The 20,177-nt window shown below is 43.1% G+C and overlaps 1 protein-coding gene across 4 annotated transcripts in view; it reads right to left on the bottom strand.

Annotated features, from left to right (window-relative positions):
* Positions 1-20,177, bottom strand: part of LOC115113076 (leucine zipper putative tumor suppressor 2 homolog) — a 49,060-nt gene that overhangs the window by 16,537 nt on the left and 12,346 nt on the right. For 3 of the 4 annotated variants that reach the window (XR_010461672.1, XR_003861074.2, XM_029640298.2), the window contains exons 1-3: positions 19,339-19,567; positions 1,979-2,211; positions 983-1,379 (exon numbers count right to left, since the gene is read on the bottom strand). Coding sequence is in view for 2 of the 4 variants with exons in the window: in XM_029640298.2 (XP_029496158.1) it covers positions 983-1,379; positions 1,979-2,172 (591 nt within the window). In the remaining 2 variants the exon portion in view is untranslated. Of the gene's footprint in view, positions 1-982; positions 1,380-1,978; positions 2,212-19,338; positions 19,568-20,177 lie in introns of those variants that run through there. The other variant, XM_029640301.2, reaches the window with a different exon arrangement.

The raw sequence follows: 20,177 nt of genomic DNA, 5'->3' as shown, positions 1-20,177 counted from the left end.
AAACTGAACATTTGCTATCTAACTGAGAGTCTCCTCATTGAAAACATCTGAAGTTCTTCAAAGGTAAATGATTTTATTTGAATGCTTTTCTTGTTTTTGTGAAAATGTTGCCTGCTGAATGCTAGGCTTAATGCTATGCTAGCTATCAATACTCTTACACAAATGCTTGTTTTGCTATGGTTGAAAAGCATATTTTGAAAATCTGAGATGACAGTGTTGTTAACAAAAGGCTAAAGCTTGAGAGCCAATATATTTATTTCATTTCATTTGCGATTTTCATGAATAGTTAACGTTGCGTTATGGTAATGAGCTTGAGGCTATAATTACGATCCCGGATACGGGATTAACTGACTTGCCTAGTTAAATAAAGGTAAAATAAAATAAAATACACAACTGATTGGCTCAATTAAGAAGGAAAGAAATTCCACAAATTAACAAGGCACACCTGTTAATTGAAATGCATTCAAGGTGACTACCTCATGAAGCTGGTTGAGGGTGGCTACTTTCAAGAATCTGAAATACATAATACATTTCGATTTGTATATATTTCAAACTTTTTTGGTTACTACATGATTCCATATGTGTTATTTCATAGTTTTGATGTCTTCGCTATTATTCAACGCTGTAGAAACATTTGAAAAATAAATAAAAACCCTGGAATGAGTAGGTGTGTCCTAACATTTGACTGGTACTGTAGTTGGCTTAGCACCTCACCACCAGTGCTGCTTATTTTAGCTATTTAGTTAGGTAATAGTGAGGTACTGAATGTTTACTACACCATTAGCTAGAAGTATTATTAGCTAGCTAGATTCTATGTTCTGTATATTAGCTTAGTGAGGATTTTACAAATGAAACTTACAACTGAGAAAGAAAAAAAGTATAGTAATGATAACACAATGACATGTATGGGCCTTATCAAAGGGAAGTTGGGATGGTCTTTTCTTGACTAGGACTTATTAGGGAATCCCCCTCCGACACTCACCTTCTCCAGTTTTCCCGACACAGGGATGAGTTTGGGCGGCGGACCGCCAATATTCCCGTTGAGACCTCGGTTATCCCTCTGCTCCTCCGAGTCGCTACACGGACTCCCGACCGCCACCACATGGTTATCATTCCAGTCTCCTACAGTCACAAACCCATAGTTTCCGTTCCCTGCACCACCACCAACTCCAGCCGCACACCCTGCCCCACCAGCAGAGTTACCTGCCCGGGGCTGCTTCTTGGTGGGCAGTGGCGGAGGCTGGAGCTGTGTGATCTGGATCTGGGTCTGGTTGTTGATGACCAGTAGTTGTTCCAGGGAGCTCGCGCTGTGCAGGGTGTTGCTATCACCCTGGAGCCTGAAACAGCTGGTGGTTGGGGTGTTATGGCGTGGCTTAGTGCTGAAATAAAAATCATTTAGAATAATCATTGATTGGAATTACAGTATATAGCATTTTTACAGTAGCTATTTTCCATTGTATAAAAAAGTAACCTTTATTTAACTGAGCAAGTCAGTTAAGAACAAATTCTTATTTACAACGACGGCCTACACCAGCCAAACCCGGACGACATTGGGCCAATTGTGCGCCGCCCTATGGGTCTCTCAATCACAGCCGGTTGTGATACAGCCTGGATTTGAACTAGGGTGTCTGTAGTGACACCTCTAGCATTGAGAGGACTGCCTTAGACTGCTGCGCCACTCAGGAGCCAGTAAGGGAGGAATCACTAGCCTGGTCCAAGATCTGTTTGTGCTCTTGTTTGGCATGACAATCCCAGGAGTTGGCAAGAGAGCAGAAACATGGTAAAAAACTGGAACCCAGGCTAGGAAATCATCTCATCCACGACCAATATAGCCTGAGTGTCAGTCTGTTTGTGCTATCATGCCAACTCCTTGTCACTTATTTTCCAACCATGTTTGGCTTGACCAGAACAACAATAAAGTAGGTAAGAGCACTTAAACAGACTGGCACCCGGCCACGACTAATGAGTAGCACCCTACCTGAACTCGCTGGCGGCCCGGCAGTGTCGCTGCTCCTGATAGGTCCGGCCAGAGATGAGGCTGCTGACGGAGCCCATGGTGGCTCCGGGGCCACAGGGCCCTCCAACCACGGGGGAGAGGGAGATGATGTCGAGGCTGGTAGGAGGCTTGGGGTGGTCAGTTGTGGACACAGGCAGGGTCTGAACCAGAGCCATGGTACCTGGACAAGGCCGGACATACACTGAACACACACTCTGCATCGAGAGAGAGGGGAAGAAAAGTTTAATTTGAAGTACACTTCATTGGGACATTATTAAGGCTGATCATTGTTACATCCTTTCCCTTCAACATTCAAAATATTACGTTTTTAAAAATCTGATTTAACGAGACAGAAAGAATGTGGGTGAATGTGTAGAATTATGTGTGTGTTTGTGTGCTTCATGTTTAAGCATTTCATTTCCAGACAGTATTATGTTAGTGTGAGTTGCCTGGGGGACAGAGAGGGACATATTATACACACACACTCACTGTCCCACATATAGTACTTCAAAGCCCAGTCCTCCCTGAGGCTTCCAGGCAGGACACCCATCAACTATGCCAAATTTAATTAGTGTTTTTGCCCAGGATACCAAGTGTCCAGTACACAAGTGCAGGGAACACAGGCCATATTCAGCCAACAGTCAGAGAAAGGATAGGGAGCAGAGAGAGAGGGAGGAAATATAGGTGGAGAAATGAGGACAAAGAGAAGGAGAAAGAAATTGGGGATTCCTAGGTTCTGAGGAGGACACCTACTGAGGGAGTAATAACCGAGTAGTGTCAGGGTTGTTCAACAACTCTATCAATTACTGGTCACTCTCTAACACCTCAATGACTCTCCACTGGAGGTGTTTGTTTGTGTGTGTGTGTGTGTGTGTGCGTGCGTGCGCACATATGAAGATGCAAGCAAAACTCAGCGGTGTGTGTGTTATGCAAGAAGTTGACCATTTCCCAGACCAGAATCACCATGGATCATGTCCTCCATATACCTTCCCCCATCCACCCCCACCCCTCTCCTCAGCCCCAGCCAAGGTCTACTCTGCCTGGGATAATGGCATTAGTAGACCATCCGGGATGGTAGGTGATCCCCCCAGCCCTAACCCTGTGACCACAGCAGGAGTGGGACGTAGCTGGGCAGACTCCCTACTCTCTCCTCCCTGACTTCCAGGAGCCTGGTTTTGTTCCTGCTGCTCTGGGATACAAAGCCCCAGATTTAATTTCCCTCTGATGTTGTTCACTGCTTATTTCTAAAGTTATGAAGTTCCTCCCTCGCATGCAACTCCTCCTCCCACACACACACATTCCCTGCCCCCTTCTCTTTCGCTAGTCAGACTGAGCAAAAATTCAACACCCCCTCCACCTTCTCCTCTCCAAAACATGCTGAGAAAGTGGGTGAGCGCTCCTTTGCTTCAGAGGCAGTGAAGGCAACTAGCATAGGGTGATTTGGAAGCATGACACAAAAACATGCGACAAAACATCCAAGTCTCTCTTTCTTTGGAAGCTTATGTAAAGCAGTTTAACACATTTTCAAGTATGAGTATTCCTTTATAGAAAACACCTTAAACATTAAGCAAAGTGCCAAACGATTTGGGTTGCACTTCAGTGATGAAATAAGGGGTAACGGCAGGGAAATAACAGGAAACGACCGAGAAATAACACAGTAATGACAGGGTAATAGCCCGTTCATAGTTAGTATCTAGCTGCTAAATAACAATATAAAGGGTGCCACATTTTCCTGGTTGTTATGTAGAAACAAGTATTTGTTACTTAAGAACTATAAATACTAGAGGCTAATAAGCACAAACTATGTAGTAAGTATTCAAGGCCATTTCACCTGTTCTCAATAAAACTGTATACTCAAATAGAATGTAGAAAGAATTTTTATTCAAGAGAAACGTTTGAGAAAGTACATTATACTGTATGTGGGCCAACCACAAAACAAGGCTTTTGGTAGCTACAGTTGAAGTCAGAAGTTTACATACACCTTAGCCAAATACATTTAAACTCAGTTTTTCACAATACCTGACATTTAATCCTAGTAAAAATTCCCTGTCTTAGGTCAGTTAGGATCACCACTTTATTTTAAGAATGTGAAATGTCAGAATAATAGTAGAGATAATTATTTATTTCAGCTTGTATTTCTTTCATCACATTCCCAGTGGGTCAGAAGTTTACATACACTCAATTAGTATTTGGTAGCATTGCCTTTAAATCGTTTAACTTGGGTCAAACGTTTCGGCCTTCCACAAGCTTCCCACAATAAGTTGGGTGAATTTTGGCCCATTCCTCCTGACAGAGCTGGTGCAACTGAGTCAGGTTTGTAGGCCTCCTTGCTCACACTTTTTCAGTTCTGCCCACAAATTCTCTATAGGATTGAGGTCAGGGCTTTGTGATGGCCACTCCAATACCTTGAATTTGTTGTCCTTAAGCCATTTTGCCACAACTTTGGAAGTGTGATTGGATTAATTTTCCATTTGGAAGAACCATTTGCAACCAAGCTTTAACTTCCTGAATGATGTCTTGAGATGTGGCTTCAATATATCCACATAATTTCCCGCCTCATTATGCCATCTATTTTGTGAAGTGCACCAGTCCCTCCTGCAGCAAAGCACCCCCATAACATGATGCTGCCACCCCCGTGCTTCACGGTTGGGATGGTGTTCTTCGGCTTGCAAGCCTCCCCCTTTTTCCTCCAAACATAACGATGGTCATTATGGCCAAACAGTTCTATATTTGTTTCATCAAACCAGAGGACATGTGCAGTTGCAAACCGTAGTCTGGCTTTTTATGGCGGTTTTGGAGCAGTGGCTTCTTCCTCTCTGAGCGGCCTTTCAGGTTATATCGATATAAAATTTGTTTTACTGTGGATATAGATACTTTTGTACCTGTTTCCTCCAGCATCTCCACAAGGTCCTTTGCTATTGTCCTGGGATTGATTTGCACTTTTCGCACCAAAGTACGTTCATCTCTAGGAGACAGAACGCGTCTCCTTCCTGAGTGATATGACGGCTGCGTGGTCCCATGGTGTTTATACTTGCGTACTATTGTTTGTACAGATTAACGTGGTACCTTCAGGCATTTGGAAATTGCTCCCAAGGATGAACCAGACTTGTAGAGGTATACCATTTTTTTTCTGAAGTCTTGGCTGATTTCTTTTGATTTTCCGATGATGTCAAGCTAAGAGGCACTGAGTTTGAAGGTAGGCCTTGTAATACATCTACAGGTACACCTCCAATTGACTCAAATTATGTCAATTAGAAGCTTCTAAAGCCATGACATCATTTTCTGGACATTTCCAAGCATTTTACAGGCAGTTAACTTAGTTATGTAAACTTCTTACCCACTGGAATTGTGATACAGTGAATTATAAGTGAAATAATCTGTCTGTAAACAATTGTTGAAAAAAGTACTTGTGTCATGCACAAAGTAGATGTCCTAACCGACTTGCCAAAACTATAGCTTGTTAACAAGACATTTGTGGAGTGGTTGAAAAACGAGTTTTAATGACTCCAAAGTGTATGTAAACTTCCGACTTCAACCATAGCTAGCCTAGCTAAACAACCTAGCATTGCATCACACAGTGTATTACTATTTTAACGCAGTACTAATACATCAACCAACTTTTACGTGTTCTAAACTTTTTAAACAATACATAACTCTCCTCAGCAATCATCAAAGAAGACTGAGGAGAGAAAGCACAGTGCAGGCGGCTGATCAGACGTTACTGCAGACCAAAGCCATCCAACCAAGAGCGATTCTCAATCACAAAAAGCAGGCATAAAAAATAACAAATAGCAAGGAAAAGTATATTTTCAAAAAAAAAAATTGTTGCTTTAGAATACAGTGCTGAAGCACCCTAGTTATACTGAATGAAGAACCAGTAATGAACATAATAATTATAGTCAGTAACAACTGACTATTTGCACATCACCTGTAAGTACTGGATAACTAGGAGAAAAAAGACCCAAGAGGTATGTTTGTGGTTGGTCTACATACAGTCTAAGTAGGTCTATGATGTATTTTCTCAAATCAAATCAAAAGCATTTCTATAAAGGTTCAGGTGAAATGTCCTTGAATACTTAATACATAGGTTGTGCTTCTTACCCTCTAATACTTGTAGTTCTAAAGTAACACATAATTGTTTATACATAACAACCAGGAACATGTGTTACCCTTAATATTGTTATTTAGCTGCGAGATACTAACTATGAATGGGTTATTACCGTATTGTTACCCTGTCGTTATTTGCCTGTTGTTTCCTGTTAGTTCCCTGTGATTACCCCTTATTTCAGCACTGTAAACCAACGTGCTACCTGAGTTTGTTTGGTGGTGCAACTCTATTCCCCATCTTTGAAGACCTTCTCTCATCTGACAGATGACTGAGGAGATGGAACAGATGAATTAGGTTCCAGATACCTCTGTCTTTCTAATATCTAGTTGATGAGACTGAGGGGTAGTGTTGTGACAGAGGATCTTTACCTCTACCCTGATAGGATCTGTGACTGGAATGGGATCCGTGACTGGGCAGTATAATCCCGTTATAAGTAAGTTTGATCCAGTCTGTTAATAAGGCCAGGGTTGCCACGGGGAGGAAAGGATTATTCCGGATATCTGAGTCACCTCTGGAATCTCACAGAATCTTTGTAGAGTTTCGGAATGTCTACGTTGCTCCAGACAGAGAAAGAAAGAGGTGCAGCAGAGATACCAAATATATTGGGAATAAGGACACTTAAGACTTACTCCTGTTTGCTTAGTGTTTGGTGTGCACACAGATACTGAGCAGGATGGGTGAAGGGGGTAATTTTGTGTTCAAGCATTCTCATTTTGACGCCAAATCCACCACTGGTGTGCATGGCCATAGAGCTCGATTTTCATGTCATCTGACCAAAGCACCGGTTCCAGATCCAAGTACCAAAGTCGTTTAGCAAACTCCAAGCATTTACATTTGTTGGATGACATCAAAATAGAGCTCATTGTTCACGCACACCAGTGGTGTGTTAGGCATCGAAATGAGAATGCATGAGCAGAAAATAACCCTATACCTACTGTAAAACATGGTGGTGGATCTTTGATGTTAATGGTGCTAATTTGCTTCCACTGGTCCTGGGCTACTTGTTAAGGTCAGAACCCCACATTTCATTGTGCCAATCAAGATCTTTTAAAATGTAAGAAATAATAGTATCTCTGTAACTGCCTTAGTGATAAAATTCTCTCAGTTATGCAAGCACACCACCTGTGCCAATAAGGTCCAGACCTTTTGTCAGAGGCCGCATTACAGGTTACAATGACAGCCTTTCAGTTCCACTTTGCATGTGGAAATGTTGTATAATGTACCATTAACACAAAAACAATGTTTTAAGTGAGAATTAGGCATTGGTCTGAAGCTGAAAAAATCAAGAAAGTTTACATCAGATGAGCACCACAATACCTACAGTACTTTCCCCAGGCTCTACCAAGGTTTCCCAGCACACAGCTTTGACCTACTACAGTAGCTATGTTGGTCTATTGTACTTCAAACAATGTGTAGGTAGCTTGCTTAGGTTTCAAACTTTCTCAAACAAGCTAATTCATACTCTTCAGAAGGTTAATGGACTTTACAGTGTCCTGCTATTAATATAATGTATATTTTTAATTATTTTAATTTCACTTTTATTTAACCAGGTAGGTCAGTTGAGAAGAAGTTCTCATTTACAACTGCGACCTGGCCAAGATAAAGCAAAGTAGTGCGACAAAAACAACAACACAGAGTTACACATAAACAAACGTACAGTCAATAACACAATAGAATAATCTATGTACATTGTGTGCACATGTAGAAGAGTAGGGAGGTAGGCAATAAATAGGCCATAGAGGCGAAATAATAACAATGTAGCATTAATACTGGAGTGATAGATGTGCAGATGATGATGTGCAAGTAGAGATACTGGGGTGCAAAAGAGCAAGAGGATAAATAACAATACGGGGATGAGGTAGTTGGGTGTGCTATTTACAGATTGGCTGTGTACAGGTACAGTGATCGGTAAGCTGCTCTGACAGCTGATGAATAAAGTTAGAGAGGGAGATATAAGACAACAGTTTCAGTGATTTTGCCATTTGTTCCAATCATTGGCAGCAGAGAACTGGAAGGAAAGGAGGCCAAAGCAAGTGTTGGCTTTGGGGATGACCAGTAAAAAATACCTGCCGGAGCGCATGCTATGGGTGGGTGTTGCTAAAGTGACCAGTGAGCTGAGATAAGGCGGGGTTTTACCCAGATCTGGAGAAGGTCTGTATGGAGGAGTGGGCCAAAATCCCTGCTGCAGTGTGTGCAAACCTAGTCAAGAACTACAGGAAACGTATGATCTCTGTAATTGCAAACAAAGGTTTCTATAACAAATATTAAGTTCTGCTTTTCTGATGTATCAAATACTTATTGCATGCAATAAAATGCTAATTAATTACTTAAAAATCATACAAAGTGATTTTCTGGATTTTTGTTTTAGATTCCGTCTCTCACAGTTGAAGTGTACCTATGATAAAAATTACAGACCCATGGTGTTTTGTAAGTCGGAAAACCTGCAAAATCGGCAGTGTATCAAATACTTGTTCTCCCTTGTTCTTTCTATATAGAGAAAAGAGTGGGCCCAAGAATTGAACCCTGTGGCACCCCCATAGAGACTGCCAGAGGTCCGGACAACAGGCCCTCCGATTTGACACACTGAACTCTATCTGAGAAGGAGTTGGTGAACCAGACGAGGCAGTCATTTGAGAAGCCAAGGCTGTTGATTCTGCCGATAAGAATGCGGTGATTGACAGAGTCGAAAGCCTTGGCCAGGTCGATGAATACGGCTGCACAGTACTGTCTTTTATCGATGGAGGTTATGATATCGTTTAGGACCTTGAGTGTGGCTAAGGTGCACACATGACCAGCTCGGAAACCGGACTGCTTAGTGGAGAAGGTACGGTGGGGTTCGAAATGGTCTGTGATCTGTTTGTTAACTTGGCTTTCGAAGATTTTAGAAAGGCAGGGCAGGATGGATATAGGTCTATAAAAGTTTGGGTCTAGAGTGTCTCCCCCTTTGAAGAGGGAGATGACCGTGGCAGCTTTCCAATCTTTGGGCATCTCAGACGATATGAAAGAGAGGTTGAATAGGCTAGTAATAGGGGTTGCAACAATTTCAGCGGATAATTTTAGAAAGAGAGGGTCCAGATTGTCTAGCCCAGCTGATTTGTAGGGATCCAGATTTTGCAGCTCTTTCAGAACATCAGCTGTCTGGATTTGGGTGAAGGGGAAGCGGGGGGGGGGGGGGGGGGGGGGGAGAGCGGGGCTTGGGCAAGTTGCTGCAGGGAGTGCTGAGATGTTGCCTGAGGCAGGGGTAGCCAGGTGGAAAGCAAGGCCAGCCGTAGAAAAATGCTTATTGAAATTCTCGATTATCGTAGATTTATCGATGGTGACGATGTTTCTATCCTCAGTGCAGTGGGCAGCTGGGAGGAGGTGCTCTTATTCTCCATGGACTTTACAGTGTCCCAAAACCTTTTGGAATTAGTGCTACAGGAAGCAAATTTCTGTTTGAAAAAGCTAGCTTTAGCTTTCCTAACTGACTGAGTCTATTGGTTCCTGACTTCCCTGAAAAGTTGAAAATCGCGGGGGCTATTCGATGCTAATGCAGAACGCCACAGGATGTTTTTGTTCTGGTTAAGGGGCAGTCAAGTCTGGGGTGAACCAAGGGCTATATCTGTTTTTAGTTCTACATTTTTTGAATGGGGCATGCTTATTTAAGACGGTGAGGAAAGCACTTTTAAAGAGCAACTAGGCATCCTCTACTGAAGGGATGAGGTCATTATCCTTCCAGGATCCCCGGGCCAGGACGATTAGAAAGGCCTGTTCGCTGAAGTGTTTAAGGGAGCATTTGACAGTGATGAGGGGTGGTCGTTTGACCGCGGACCCATTACACACGCAGGCAATGAGGCAATGATCGCTGAGATCCTGGTTGAAGACAGCAGAGGTGTATTTAGAGGGCAAGTTGGTCAGGATGATATCTAAGAGGGTGCCCATGGTTACAGATTTAGGCTTGTACCTGGTAGGTTCCTTAATAATTTGTGTGAGATTGAGGGCATCTAGCTTAGATTGTAGGACGGCCGGGGTGTTAAGCATCTTCAAAGTTCACCTAACAGTTCGAACTTTGAAAATAGATAGGGGGCAATAAATTCACATATGGTGTCCAGGGCACAGCTGGGGGCTGAAGGGGGTCTATAACAAGAGGCAACGGTGACAGACTTGTTTCTGGAAAGGTGGATTTTTAGAAGTAGAAGCTCGAATTGTTTGGGCACAGACCTGGATAGTATGACAGAACTCTGCAGGGTATCTCTGCAGTAGATTGCAACTCCGGCCCCCTTTGGCAGTTCTATCTTGTTGGAAAATGTTATCGTTAAGGATGGACATTTCAAGATTTTTGGTGGCATTCTTCACCCAGGATTCAGACACGGCTAGTACATACGGGTTGGCGGAGTGTGCTAAAGCAGTGAATAAAACAATCTTAGGGAGGAGGCTTCTAATGTTATCATGCATGAAACCAAGGCTTTTACGGTTACAGAAGTCAACAAATGATAGCTTCTGGGGAATGGGAATGGAGCTAGGTACTGCAGGGCCTGGGTTAACCTCTACAGGAACAGAGGAGGAGTAGGATAAGGGTATGGCTAAAGGCTAAAAGAACTGGTCACTTGTGCGTTCAGAACAGAGAGTAAAAGGAGCACATTTCCCAGCCCGGAAGAAAAGATTCAAGGCATAATGTACATACATTAGTATTTTTAGATGTAGGCCTATTGTATGTAGGCCTATTGTATATAGCAAATATATGAGCTAATAGCAAATCATTTTTTTATACAAATTTTTATACTTCAAGGGGTCTTAAAATTCAAAATGAAATGGCATGATTCTTGGTATGACCTTCTTAAAACAATTCCATATAGCTTAGTACCTCCCCCAGCTTAGACTCTTATGGGTTAAATTGTGAGCCAACATGTTTCCAACATTTTTTTTTCTCTTGTCTCTCTGCAAGCAGACATATAGTGAACAATATGTTGGAAAATCTAATCGCAATAAAATTGCAGCATCGAATCGCAATACATATAGAATCATGAGAAGAGAAATGCAATAGACATATCGTATTACAAATCAAATCAAAGTTTATTTGTCACGTGCGCCAAATACAACAGTGAAATGCTTACTTACAGGCTCTAAACAACAGTGCTAAAAAGAAAAACTAGACTTGGCACTCCTAGACTTGGCACTCCGGTACCGCTTGCCATGCGGTAGTAGAGAGAACAGTCTATGACTGGGGTGGCTGGGGTCTTTGACAATTTTCAGGGCCTTCCTCTGACACCGCCTGGTGTAGAGGTCCTGGATGGCAGGCAGCTTAGCCCCAGTGATGTACTGGGCCGTACGCACTACCCTCTGTAGTGCTTTGCGGTCAGAGGCCGAGCAGTTGCCGTACCAGGCAGTGATGCAACCAGAGATGAGATGCTCTCGATGGTGCAGCTGTAGAACCTTTTGAGGATCTGAGGACACATGCAAAATCTTTTTAGTTTCCTGAGGGGGAATAGGCTTTGTCGTGCCCTCTTCACGACTGTCTTGGTGTGTTTGGACCATTCTAGTTTGTTGGTGATGTGAACACCAAAGAACTTGAAGCTCTCAACCTGCTCCACTACAGCCCTGTCGATGACAATGGGGGCGTGCTCAGTCATCCTTTTCCTGTAGTCCACAATCATCTCCTCAGTCTTGGTTACGTTGAGGGATAGTAGTGACACCTACTGTAAGTATCGCGATCATATCATATTGTGAGGTCACTGGCAAAGAGGTGGGGCTTTAGGAGGGATTGAAAGATAGTGATGGAATCCAAGTCACTGATGGAATAAGTTCCAGAGCCTAGGAGCAACCCTGGAGAAGGCACTGTCGCCGATGTTCTGGAGCTTCTACCTGGGGATGACAAGGTGGCCTGCTGTGGTCGAACAGAGTGCATGTGTGGGATGATGGAGGAGAAGAAGGTTTGAGAGGTAAGGGGGGTGCAAGGTGATGAAGGGCTTTGTAGGTCATGCCTAAAAATATGAACAGTGATATTCAGTGATGTGTTAGGTTGGATTTGCCCCAAACATAACACTTTGTATTCAGGACATAAAGTTAATTTATTTTCCAATTGTTTTGCAGTTTTAATGTAGTGCTCTTTACAAAACAGGATGCATGTTTAGGAATATTTTTATTCTGCACAGGCTTCCTTCTTTTCACTCTGTCATTTAGGTTAGTATTTTGGAGTAACTATAATGTTGTTGATCCATCCTCAGTTTTCTCCTATCACAGCCATTAAACTCTGTAGCTGTTTTAAAGTCACCATTGGCCTCATGGTGAAATCCCTGAGCGGTTTCCTTCCTCTCCGGCAACTGAGTTAGGAAAGATGCCTGTATCTTTGTAGTGACTGGGTGTATGATACACCATCCAAAGTGTATTTAATAACTTCACCATGCTCAAAGGGATATTCAATAGGTGCCCTTTTTTGCGAGGCATTGGAAAACCTCCCTGGTCTTTGTGGTTGAATCTGTATTTGAAATTCACTGCTCGACTAAGGGACCTTACAGATAATTGTATGTGTGGGGTACAGAGATGATGTAGTCATTCAAAATCATGTTAAACACTATTATTGCACACACAGTGAGTCCATGCAACATTGACTCGAGACATTTTAGCTTTTCATTTTTTATTATTTTGTAAAAATGTCTAAAAACATCATTCTACTTTGACATTATGGGGATTGTGTGAAGGCCAGTGACACAACATCTGAATTTAATCTATTTTAAATTCAGGAATGTGGAAAAAGTCAATAGGTGTGAATACTTTCTGAAGGCACTGTAAAACATAGTTTTAGTTTTTAATTGCCCTTACCTTCCTACACAGTGACTGTCTGTCTGATGTCTCTGTCACCTTCCCTCACATGGCTTGAAGACCTGTAGCGTGTGTGTGTGTGTGTGTGTGTGTGTGTGTCCATTTCTTACTAACCACTATGGCTGCCAGTCGGCTTCTGTGTTAGCCAATTTTTCCTTGTTTAGTTTGGGAAGTACCTAGCTGCCACCAGGTACTGACCCACTTCATTAAAGCAGGCTTTCTATGCTGTAACACAGAATACATTCACGTGCACATGAACATGCACATGCACACACACACAGATCAAACACAGCTAGAGACTGGCAACAAAAGCCAGTTTCGTTTTTTTTATTTTATGGCCAACCGGTTGCTATTGCAGACTTCAGCTGCTCTCTCTGTTTGGATTGGTTGCCATGGCACCAGAGAGGCCTACATGTTTCATGCCCGGGGTGGAACGAGATAGAGGGAGGGAGGGTGGGAATAAGAGAAAGAAGAAAGGAAAAGGAGAAAAACAAAAGAAAGAAAGAATGAAAGAAAGAATGAAAGAAGATACCGGGAATAGGTAAAATAATAAAAAGAGAGAAAGAGAGAGTGAATGAGTGAGTCAGTGTCTGCTTGTGTGTGTGTGTCAGTCTGACAGGGGGGAGGTTGGCTCCTTAGCATCTCAAAGCATCTGGGCTCCATTATGGCCAGACTGTAGAGAGGGCTGAAGACTGAATCACACACACACGCACACACACAGGAACACACACAGCAGGTGGAGTTCACTGGATGGGCATAACAGGAGTGTTAAGATGCTACCAAAGTTACACAGTGAGACAATGGTGGTTGTATGCAGCATTGGTCATCATAGTCACAACAGGGTTTGATTAATCAGGTCTTGGCTGGTCATTATAATCGCTACAAGGTTTGATTAATCAGGTCTTGGCTGGTCATTATAATCGCTACAGGGATTGATTAATCAGGTATTGGCTACAATCCCTGCTTAAATAACGCCCTGTGTTAAACAGTTTAGAGAATCATACACTGCCAGAAACATACAGGTAGGAAGGAAGGAAGGAAGGAAGAATAAAAGAGTAACAGAGTAGGAGAAGAACAATGCCAGGAGAGGAGAAATATCGAGTGTGAGGACTTGAGCGAGAGAAAGAGAGAGGGAGGTGCTCCATCAGAAGCCTTGTTTATTTAAAAACATCCATACAATATCAGACACATATCGCTAACCCTTTTGTCTAATAGCAAAAAATATCAGTACTGGCTCCATATCTTCCCACTGGCTCCATATCTTCCCAGTGTAACTCTTGCTATTCTACTTTAGTCTACACTACTATAATCTATTCAATTATATTCCACTTTATTCTATTATATTCTATTGTATTTATTCTGTGGGTCAGGGCATAAGGTATACAGTAGGAGAGAGCTCTGGACAGATGAGGTAAACAGACAGTTGGTCCTCAGTCAGCAGGTCTGGGAATGGGGAGGGAAGGCATTGGAAGTATGTGAGGGAAAATGGCTGAGTTGAATCTTGCTCTCAAAGTCCAGTCGGAAATTTTTTAATTTCCAACCACTAATGGTTATTTAGCAGTGGCCGGTGGTCAGACAGACAGACACTTGCGTGTGTGTGTGTGTGTGGGGGGGGGGGGGGGTTGCGGCTCGCGGTCAGACAGGCAGACAGGGATAATGTGAATACCGCTGGTGCTGGTGGTTGTGGGTGTGTGGAGAGACTCGGCACCACTCTGCCAGCCTGCTACGGTCCATCAGACACCAGTCCCAAATCAATCCCTTGACGTCTCCCCTTGATTAGTTGAATCCAGTGTGTTGGTACTGGTCTGGAACAAAAAGCTTAGCTACACTGTGTTGTTTTGTTGCTGTAAACCAATGGGACAAGTAGCTCACAGTACTGTATTCTGGTTAAGATGATCCCCTTAGGGTCTGTTGTGTTGAGTTTTACAACCAACTCTGACTGCTCTGGCAATAGTTGTCGAGGAGCTCAGAAAACTAGAGAGAAAGAAGCAACAAAAAGAGAGAAACTCCCCTCCCAAACTCCCCTTCCCTTCTGTGGTATTGTTTCTATAGTAAGTGAAGAGCTATTGTTTCAGAGTTAAAGACGACAAGGACAGAGGCGGGGGTGTTAGTTAAATCAATTTCATTCAATTCAGGGGAGGGGAACGGCACCTCAGTACCTCCAGGCTCTGATCAGGCCCTACACCCAAACAAGGGCACTGCGTTCATCCACCTCTGCCCTGCTCGCCTCCCTACCACTGAGGAAGTACAGTTCCCGCTCAGCCCAGTCAAAACTGTTCGCTGCGCTGGCCCCCCAATGGTGGAACAAACTCCCTCACGACGCCAGGACAGCGGAGTCAATCACCACCTTCCGGAGACACCTGAAACCCCACCTCTTTAAGGAATACCTAGGATAGGATAAAGTAATCCTTCTCTCCCCCCCCCCCCCCCCCTTAAAAGACCTAGATGCACTATTGTAAAGTGGCTGTTCCACTGGATGTCATAAGGTGAAAGCACCAATTTGTAAGTCGCTCTGGATAAGAGCGTCTGCTAAATGACTTAAATGTAATGTAAATGTCAATTCAAAGGGATTTATTCGCATGGGAAACATTGTTTACATTGCCAAATCAAGTGAAATAGATAATAAACCAATGTGTTATTTCACTCTAAACACAACCCCACTCTGCCATGAATCAGAGAAGGGGGCAGAAAGAGGATAGGTAAGCCCAGTAATAGCACCCTGTTTCTGGGGAGAGGATAACTACCACACCTAGGCTTCACCAGGAGAAACTAGGTCACACTATCACAGAGTTTCAAAATGTTGTCTGCTTCTGCTCGGCAGTCAAGATTTCAACAAAGCTAAAGTTATGTTAGAGACAGTTGAACTGTCATCCAATTAATCATTAGTAGTTTCCTCGTTGCTGACTTCAAGCAGAATGCATAGTTGGTAGGATTAGACACACACACAGGCACAAACACACACAAATTAATTCCACACCAGCTGTTACATAAGCAGTGCTGCCTAAGTCCAACTGTGCCAGGCAGTGTGTAATTCAGGATAACTATAATGTATAATTCAAGATAACTCATCATGGAGAGACAGAGGGCTCTATTTTCAGATGGCGCTAAGGAGACGCAAGTGTCAAACGTACATTCGTTTGCAATTTTGTAATGTAAAAACTGCCAGACTGGCATTTCCCACCCCTTACGCCAGATTCGGTAATTTACCTGTCTGGCAACATTTAAGATGTGTCCTTACATTTTTTATTAGAATTTGATTTGAATTATTCACTCTCTTTTTAAGCCTTATTAGTGAATTGAATCTAGTTTATTAACAACGTTTGGCATGTCCATGGCAGACACAATGCAATTTACAGTAGGCCTAGCCCCTATATCAGTTTAGATGCTGTTTAACAATATCTTTCCATATTGAAGCCATGCAATTAGGCTTCTTACAATGTGGACTGTAAACATGTTCAACATATTTAGCAAAGATGTGATAGGCCTACATACAGTACATTTTGTAATTTTGTTTCTGCAGGCTATTTAAAAAACTAGGCTATAACAGATTAACATTCATATTGGAGTTGATGATAACGCAATATATAACATACCATAAATACACAACTTAAAGCAACCACATATTTAGCCATAGTGCAAGTACTGATTGACCAGTGAAGGGTCAAGCCTCGACACACTTACAACTTGTTAATTCATCAAAACCCAGCCCTTTAGCTCCACTGCCAGCTACTGTGATCATAATTCCGGCTGTGAAAATAGCAAAAAACTATTTTGGAGACGCCCGAACCTATAGCGCTACCACCAGCGCTAAGATTTCCCATTGTGTTAGGTTTATTAAAATAGAGCCCAGAGTCTGAGTGAGTAGGGGGAAACCACCTAAGTACAAAAGTGATTATACACGCACACACACACTCACAGACCCATAGACACACACACACACACACCCACAGACACTCACACAGACACTCACACAGACACACACACACACTCACACACTCACAGACCCACAGACACATACCCACACAGACAGACAGACAGACAGACAGACAGTGTTCTGTCACTTTAACTCTAGCTGCCAGAGAGATTGAGAGATGGGGGGATGGATAGAGGGATGGAGGGGGAACAGAGTGGTGTGGAAAACACTGATTCAGCGCAGTGAGCTGAGACCAAACCTACTTTAATGAGCTCTCTTGCTCTCTCTTTAAGCTCTTCTTTCTCTCACACACCTCTCTCTACTCCCCTCCCTCCATCCCCCCTCTCACTCAAACTTATATAAAGGCCTGCCACACGGGTCAACAGAAAGAAGAGAGAGAGTCAGAGGGGAGGAGGGAAAATAGGGAATAGGAAAGGAGAAAAGGAGATGTTATGAAGGTTTGGGAAGGACAGAAAAATACATCATGTTATATGTCACATTTCCGGCTCAGGGACTGGAAACAGCAACTTTTCGGTTACTGGCCCAACACTCTTAACTGCTAGGCTACCTATAGTGTGAGTCAACATTAGGTCAATGTGGAAAGGGTTACGAGACCCGCAGCAGCATGAGACACACATTTACAGTACCTCATCTGATTTGTTCCAAAGTATATGAGGTAACCATCCTTTCCACCTCTTCCACTGTTCAGTCTCTCTCTCTCTCTCTCTCTCTCTCTCTCTCTCTCTCGCTCTCTCTCTCTCACTCTCTCGCACTCTCTCGCTCTCTCTCGCTCTCTCTTCCTCAGATATTCTCTAAACCAATCTTTGTTTCTATCCTGACATGTTGTCATACAAAGTGAAATATGCCATTACCCTTATCACAGTTGAACCAGTCTAGACAGTTACAGTGTACATTGTAGAATAATAGTGAAGACATCAAAACTATGAAATGACACATATGGAATCATGTAGTAACCAAAAAAGTGTTACCATTTTTTACTCTTCAAAGTAGCCACCCATTGCCTTGATGACAGCTTTGCACACTCTCGGCATTCTCTAGTGAAGACATAGTTTTGATGTCTTCACTATTACTATCCAATGTAGAAATGAGTAAAAAATAAAGAAAAGCCCTTTAATGAGTAGGTGAGCCAACATTTTGACTGGTACTGTATGTCTCAGATAGATCATCAACAAAAACGTTGTGGCCAAACAAAAATCTAGAACATGAAGTTGAGCTGAATTTAGATTCCAAACGGAATCACTGTTGTTATGGTTTGGTTTAACCAGGCTACATGAGATAGCTGCAGTGCAAACCCTGAGAACATAGAGTCTGTAAACATATGTGCTGACACATCCCGCGTAACAACACTGAGGAAAAATGATGAAGAAACAGCTCATTAAAAAGAGACGACTACACAACAGTGACCACTTCTGTGCTCTACTCTCTCATCAAGACCAACTGTGTTTGTGTTTACAACTTGTTGCGCCTCATATATAGTGGTTAGTTTAGTGTGTTTTGTGTGTGTGTGTGTGTGTGTGTGTGTGTCTGTGTGTGTGTGTGTGTGTACTGTATGTATTTGTGGACAGACTGAATAACTCCTTTCGCCTGGCAAGCTGTCAGACAGAAGGGTAACAGGTTTTATCCAAAACCCCAGTAACATAGACCACAGATCAATAACCTACGGACAATTTCTGAATATCAATTATCCAATAACTACAATTCACAGGCTGCCAAAACCTACCTTCACCCCCAAAAACCTGTCTCACCTACCCCAACACTAAACCGTTATCCCAAAGTCCTGAGTCCCATCAACCTAAAATCCCACTTCACTTCCCAACTTTGACGCAACTCCCCCACCTTAGCCCTTAAACCACCCCAAACACCCACCCTTGACTTAAGACACACATCAAACACCCACACATCAGAATATCCAGTTACTATGGACTGCCCTCAGAAAAAACCTAGCAACTGCCTGGCGGTCAGTTTAGAGTTGTAGTTATTGTTGTTCTGTCCCGATATTAACTCCAGTATCAACTGATCTGGAGTCAGCCTGTACTGCCAATAAGCCAGGCTGCATTTAGCTAAAACAGCCTGGCTTACTGTGGCATTTCTAGAGTAGTTTCCTACCCTGTAACGTTCTGTCTTTCTGTTTAGGTAGGCGAGCTTTCATACACACACACTCATAGTGATTTTCTTATGGTCTATATACCTGGAGTTGGAAAATGTGGGATAGCATTATCACTTCACACCTTCCATTGATGGAACTGCTTTCCCACACCGCCTCGAGTGCCTAAAGTTCCAATTGGTAACTTTGATTGACTAAACAGAGAAAACGTAAAATATTTCCTAAGCATACACTCATGCATGTGAGCACACACACACCCACCCACCCACCCACCCACACACATGCACGCAGGCACACACACACACACACACACACACACACACACACACACACACACACACACACTTCAGAGTAAGTTTGATCATGAACCATGCTGTGGCTTGCTCACACACACTCACCCCAGTGAAACGCCTGCATTGCTGCCTCCACTTGTCTCCGTCTCTCCTGAAGAAAATCACTATGGTCCCAGTTCGTTAACTCACATCTTCCTCTCTTTCTCTCTGTTTCTCCTCTCTCGTTCTCCTCTAACTTTCCTTTATTCCACAGACCACTGTGAGGAGTTTTAAAAGGAAGCTTTCCTTCTCCCCTTTGATCTCTTCTCCTCTCTTTCCCCCTACTCTGCTTTTCTTCCTTCCCTGCTGTCTGTCTTAGCTCCGCCTCCTTCCCCTCCTCCACTTTCCCCTCCTCCTTCTGCTCTCTCACTTTGTTTGCTGGCCCCCCCTACTTCTCACACACACACACTCAGCTTTCCTCCAATTCTCTCCTCGCTTTTTCTTATTCTCTCGCGTTCACAAATATGCGTGCACACACACACACACACACACACACACACACACACACACACACACACACACACACACACACACACACACACACACACACACACACACACACACACACACACACACACACACACCACCAGGGTCTGACAACTTGGATGGAAAATTACTGAGGATAATAGCAGACGATATTGCCACTCCTATTTGCCATATTTTCAATTTAAGCCTACTAGAAAGTGTACCCCCAGGCCTGGGGGGAAGCAAAAGTAGTTCCGCTACCTAGGAATAGTAAAGCCCCCTTTACTGGCTCAAATAGCCGACCAATCAGCCTGTTATCGACTTTTGGGAAAAATGGTGTTTGACCAGATACAATGCTATTTTATTGACAACAGACTTTCAGCGTGTTTATAGGGAAGGACACTGAACAAGCACAGCACTTACACACATGACTGGCTGAG

Source organism: Oncorhynchus nerka, linkage group LG28 (genome assembly GCF_034236695.1).
Source record: "Oncorhynchus nerka isolate Pitt River linkage group LG28, Oner_Uvic_2.0, whole genome shotgun sequence".
In the NCBI taxonomy this organism is placed as follows: domain Eukaryota; kingdom Metazoa; phylum Chordata; class Actinopteri; order Salmoniformes; family Salmonidae; genus Oncorhynchus; species Oncorhynchus nerka.
The sequence above is the reverse complement of the archived record's forward strand: the minus strand, read 5'-3'. Positions and strand labels throughout refer to the sequence as shown.